This window comes from Triticum aestivum, chromosome 5B (genome assembly GCF_018294505.1).
Source record: "Triticum aestivum cultivar Chinese Spring chromosome 5B, IWGSC CS RefSeq v2.1, whole genome shotgun sequence".
In the NCBI taxonomy this organism is placed as follows: domain Eukaryota; kingdom Viridiplantae; phylum Streptophyta; class Magnoliopsida; order Poales; family Poaceae; genus Triticum; species Triticum aestivum.
In genome coordinates this window covers 681,646,990-681,652,989 of record NC_057807.1, presented here as the reverse complement: position 1 = coordinate 681,652,989, position 6,000 = coordinate 681,646,990, and the positions used below count along the sequence as shown (strand labels likewise).

Here is a 6,000-nt window from a genome sequence, read left to right as displayed (position 1 = left end):
TTGCCCAGTTGGGCCGGTTGGGGGGGGGGGCCTGGCCGGCTGGGCCGTCTGGCCCAGTGGGGGGGTGGCCTTCTCTCCTTTTCTTTTTTTTTATCTTGTTTTAGTTTTCTGTTTTCCTTTTATTTATTTTCTTTTATTATCTCTCTTCTCTGTTTTAATTCATTTTAAAATATTCAAACACTTTCTAAAAATATGTTTTCTTTAATATAATTACCCTTGTAATATTCGGCACCCACCGAACAATTTTGTTTCAACTTTTGAAAACGTTTGTTGTTTGACATATTTAGAATTTAAATTTCAAAACGGTTTTGAATCATTAAGAGGTTAGCAATGGTAACCGAGGTGACATGGCATGATTAGCGTGGGGTTACTGTAGAATGATTATCCGGGCGTCACACAAGATACTCCTGGGATCAATAACATACTGTTCATAAGCCTCATACTTGAACTCCATATATGAGCCACCTGTCTTCTCAGTCCATGCCATCTCATCCAAACGACTACTCCGTAGCTTCGACTTCTTCTCAGATTTCTTTCAAACAACATTATAAGATTCATTATTATCGGATTGATTCGGTCTTACCGGCGAAGATGCCCAGTGACTAAGTCTTCCTTGTCTGAACTATAGGCTACATCTTTGTCTGAACACAATGGCCTGCAGCAGCACCTTCGTTGGCTTGGTTAATTTGGTTGTCAATTCAATGACATGCACCTTCCCGCACCGCACTGAACAAAACGCATGAGGTTGACAGCTGAACAAGCAGCTTTTTTTTCTTTGAAGAAAGAACAAATATGGAGTAGTATTTTGAAGTGGCGCATAAATCTTGAAATCATATTTTGACTTGCATGTATCCCAAGATTTTCTTTTTAAAACTTCTGAATGGTTTATTTGTTGAGAATTGATAATAAAGCACTCGACTATTATTTGTTGAATTGAATGTATAAAAAGAAGGAAGTCAAACAAGGACACATTCGTACCTGCCATCAGGTTTATATAAATAACAAAAGCGATAACTTTATTCTGGAAACAAAGGCAGACATTAAGACCAAAGGGAACACAACTTCGAGAACAAATTCAATAGTATTTAAATTGTGATATGGGAAGTGGCAAATTGACCAACACGTTAACAGAAGGGCTGTTATCAGGATAGCTCTCGTTCCCATCCCAGGTGCTAACAAGCCTGGAACAGCTTCGACTCTTGTTGCGTTGTTCAACCGTAGAGCTGCTTTGAGTTTGGAACCGAGCATCTATACAGGCTCAGAAATTCTCTATCTGTATCTCCAATGAGCCAAATCCACCTGAATCAAGAATGTTTATCAAACCTTGCAATTCACCAATGATAAACTTGACAAGAGACTCAACGTATGAGATAGGGCCTCTGTCAATCTTTCTAACCTGTGTTATTATTCAGTAATCAATATTTCAAACGAGGAAGAGAGGCACGGTATGTATAGTGGAGGACTCTTTGCATATATTAACATTATAGGTGAACAGTGTTTATAAAAGGACTTCATTTTTTCTTAAAAAAAGAGAGCTCAATTAGATTGTACAAAATTATTGACGTCGATGACAAGCTAAGTCTGAAGTCTTGATGTTCAGAACCGGTTAGTTGCTTGCTTTTGTTTTGCATCGACAACTAAAGCACTATTAAAGGCCCATTTTTTAAGCCAAAGTCAACCGTGATGGCCTTATCCTTGAACAATTCTGTCATAGCTGACCATTTTGCAAAAGTGCATCATCACAGTGAGGTAAGCATCATAATAGCGCACAGAGCGACATACTGAGGTGAAATACTGACCTCTTCAGGAATAATTGCAGAAACATATTCTGGAAAACTTCAACCTGCTCTCAGTCATGCGCAACGATTTTGTGGACGGCCTTTGGACCCAACATTGTGTTTACTGAAGACCTGCAAGATTCCAGCATAGTTCAACATGTTAAGACCAAAAAATTCTAGTTACATGAAAGGAAATAAAAATCCAAGTAAAAATAACAGCATAGCAAATATAAACAAAATATACACTTACAGTTGTAAGATGCTGCTGATAAAAGTACATTTTTTAAGTTTGGAAAGATTGATCTTGAGTACTTACACACATCTGTAAAATGAGTTCTAGAAGAAATTAGATCTCAAGATCTGGAGGTACCAAATTTACTCCCAAAAGACCAGTACTAAAGCAACCCGAAGGCAGATGCATGTTAGAAAAAAAAATAGCCATTATCATATTATGTGGATTAGCATTAGCTTGTCCTGATTATGTAATTATGTAACACTGCAGAAGATTCAGAAAATTCAGGAAAATTTATAGCATTGTGATTCACGCAAGTATTATTGCTAATCCCAAAGTTACAAGCTAAGAAAGAACTGCTGCATCTGTACCAGGATATTGAACTGCCCTCTTCAAAACGGTAACTTTTAATCACCTAGACCAACTGTATGCAGCATTACCCTGAGACCAGGTCCTCCTTCCCAGTAGACACAGTAAGCCTTCTTCAAGTGTGTAATATTTATAGTGGATTTTGAAGATGTGACAATCATCAAAATGGATAGCCAGTGCTTTAGCAAATCCTGCGACGTCTTTTTAACATATCCTAAAATTAAACTCTGCATTTTTTTACCATGTGTCTTCTAAAATGCCATGAATTTTCTTGCATATTTCACTTTGCAAGTACAAGTTACAACAAGCAGTAGATAATGGTGTTTAGTTTCACCGTTTATTTGCGGTACAAGGTTCAGGATGTACTCGGTCAGCTCAGAAAAAAAAAACGATTATGATGAGACCATTAACAAATAAAAAAGTGCAAACTAATCATCTGCAAATGAGAAAATGAATTCAAAGACAAGCAAGTGAGCTCTTTTATGTGCAGGTCCAGCAACAGGACTCTAGAAGAAAACTCATCCCCACTGTCTTGGGTTACAGAGTCTAGAGAAACCTTGAACTATAAGCAAAGTTATACTCATTTGCAGATTGTAGGACTGTAGCAACAAGATGAGACTAAAAAAAGTAGGAAATATTTGGTCATGGCACTGTAAATTCCTGATTGTGCAGTAAATTTCTGGTTATTTGCTCTGCAACAGCAAGTGTGCCCAAAAAAACCTAGTAGCAGAAAACTGACTTTGTTCTAAGACGAAAGCATGAAGACTTAAAGAGTTCTGGCGTGGCTGTGAAAATAGTGGAAAAGCCACTATTTACAGAAGCAGAAATGACAGGAAGTTACTTCAGAACTTGTTCTGAAATTCCAGCAATCCAAGCAGCAACTAGCGATATAAAAATCAAAAGGAAGCTGTAAAAAAAAAGAATTGCAGTATTATGAAGATCAATTTCCTTCAGATATATTATCCTGAAAAGGAAGAGTTAACAGAATGTAGCACCATTTTCAAGCTGATACTCCTCTTGCCTGTAGTTCAGTATAGTGCTTCATTCTAGTTAGGGAACCAACCAAAAGTTTGAACTTTGAACAGGGTTTTACAACCCTGATGGAAATCATCGGCAAAGCTCAAGTTTTTCTCCATGTTTCGTGTTCTTATTGATTGAAGGTCAAGAATAATTAGGGACAACCAACAATAGTCATGGTACCAAAAAAACACTCATTAGGGGCAACAGTGGTATCATTACTGACTAATACATAATCGGAGAATAAATATTTCACTAGAATAGAACCTAAGGTTTCTTCTTTGGATTGACTTTTGGCTGAGGTGCGTGCAGTGGAGTGCTTTCGTGGCTTTGCTCTGCTTCGTTAGTCTTCTGGGCTGGAGTCGGAGACTGGCTCGTCGTCGTCATCGGCGTCGTCCTCCTCCGGGTGGTGGTCACGGCGCTGCTGCTCGTGCGACTCGGCGCCGGTGAGATGGTGGCTGAACTGCTGGTGGTCCGAGTTGGTGTTCTGGACCACGGTAGAGGCAGACTGCTGCTGTTGATGGTAGTCGGCGGCGACGTTGGGGAACACAGCTCCAGCCGGCATGGTCTGCGCGCCGGCGAGGTTGATGAGCTGGGGCGCGGACTGGAAGGCCCAGTACTGGGTGGGCTGGTTGGGGGCGCCGGCCGGCTGCGGGACCATCCACACGGCGGTGGCCTGCGGGATCATGTGGTTGCCGCCGCCGGCCCCAGCGGCGGACGGCACGGCGAAGACGGGGACGAGGCCCTGCTGGCCGCCGATGGGAGCGAGGCCGCTGGCGACGGAAATGGCCGCGCCCCCGGCGCCGCCCTGCAGGAGGGGGTCGGCGAGGACGGAGTAGTAGGCGGCGGCGGGCGGCACGGTGGCGAGCGGCCCCGCGGCGCGCGTGGGCTGCAGCTTGCGGCGGCGCTTGGCGGAGGCCTCGTCGTCGACGACGGCGGAGGAGGCGGAGGAGGAGGACTGGGTGGGGATCCGGAGCACGCCGTCGACGGTGGTGGCGATGGCGGGCACGGTGCCGGTGCCCGTGGCGGCGACGATGGCCGGCTCGGACTGCTGCAGCAGCCAGCGCACGGTCTCGCCGTCCGACTTGTGCCCTAGCTCGCGGGTGAGCTGGAAGATCCTGGCGGCGCAGGCGGCCGGCATGCGGATCCGGCGGCCGCGGCCCTCCACCTTGGTGTGCCGGTCCCGGTTCCTGGGCGGCGGCTTGCGCACCACCATCCCGCCCCCGGCCCCGGCGCCCCCGAAGAGCTCCACCGGCTCCGGCTTGGGCACCACCATGTACCCCCCGCGCACCGGCACCGGCACCATCGCCATCGCCCCCGGCTCAGCCACACCGCCGGCGTGCCCCTGCGCCTCCCCCTCGCCCGGCGGCATGTCCTGGCCCTCCGACTCCATCCGGCAAATTCCCCGCCGCGCCGCGGCTGGTGGTGTTTTCGCGTGTCGCGGGAGATGGTGGGGGTGGGGTGGGGGTGGGGGTGGGTGGGGTGTTGTTACTTGGTGGTGGTCCTACCGCTGCCCGTGTGGTGTCACTCGGCGTGGGGCCGCCGCCCATCCCGGGTCCCGGCGCTGGTGGTGGGGACCGGGTCCACCCGCCCCCTCCTCGCCGCGCTGTAGATGGGCCCGTGCCCCGCGCATTTGATCCTGATCCTGGCGGATCCGGGGGCCCGGGAGCTGCTGCCCGTTGGGCCAGCCAGTCGGATCGGCCCCGGGCCCACCGCGCCCATTAAGTCCAAAGAAACCGCTGGCCCCACCGCCCACGGATGCGTGTGCGTGCGTGCGTACGAGTCAAATCCGAGCGAATAAAACGGGGTAATTAACGCGTGATTACGAGGTGGGCCCAGTTGGATTAGGGTTTAATGGGGGCTGATGGCCTTAAGATCCGCGTCCGTGCACGTGACTGACCGCTCCCGCGCCTTTCGAAACCGAAATGCAGCGCTCGCTGGAATGAAAAGGCACCTTTCGGGCGGGTGGGGTGGGGCAGACGGCGCGTGTGGCCCCCGCTGGCGGTGGGTGGGGGTGGGACTGGCAGCTGGCCTGGCGTTTGCCCCCAGCTGGACCGTGGCACGCCGATGGCGGGGACCACCTGCCCGTTACGGTGGAGATCTGGGCCCGCGTCTCCAGAGATACCACCGTGGAGCGGGGAGCGCCCGCGTGCGTGCGTCCACGCGCCTTTTCCTTCCGCTCGGCACTGGGCGATGGGGGAGTTTTTCTTTATTTTCTCAAAAATTATACGGGGCGAACATCAGTCAGTTGTTTGCCTTTTATTAAGGAAAAGCAAAGCTTTATAACTTAACGCAAGCTTAAGATGTATCAAGAAGGATTTCTGGCGTCGTTGCCGGGAGCGGGAGGTCTTCGCTCAAGTCAAGACATACCAAGTACCCATCACAAACTCATCTCCCTCGCATTACATTATTTGCCATTTGCCTCTCGTTTTCCTCTCCTCCACTTCACCCTTGCCGTTTTCTTCGCCCCTCTTTCATTTGATCTTTTGTTTGCTTGTGTCTCCATGTGCCTTCTATGTGCTTGCATCTTTGCTTGCTAAAAATCTATCGGTATGGATCCACTTAAAGTGTTCTACTTGGATTATCTTCGATCCTTATGCGCTC

General features: G+C 48.4%; 1 protein-coding gene across 1 annotated transcript; it reads right to left on the bottom strand.

Annotated features, from left to right (window-relative positions):
- Positions 1-3,573: 3,573 nt before the first annotated feature.
- LOC123114175 (transcription factor PCF2) lies at positions 3,574-4,860 on the bottom strand. The gene has a single exon (XM_044535558.1). It carries the CDS (start codon positions 4,787-4,789, stop codon positions 3,740-3,742), a length of 1,050 nt encoding a protein of 349 aa, XP_044391493.1. The 5' UTR covers positions 4,790-4,860; the 3' UTR covers positions 3,574-3,739.
- Between the last annotated feature and the right edge of the window lie 1,140 nt (positions 4,861-6,000).

What these genes read in the sequence shown, in the direction of transcription:
- LOC123114175 (XM_044535558.1), bottom strand. Translation starts at nt 4,789, where the DNA reads ATGGAGTCGGAGGGCCAGGACATGCCGCCGGGCGAGGGGGAGGCGCAG.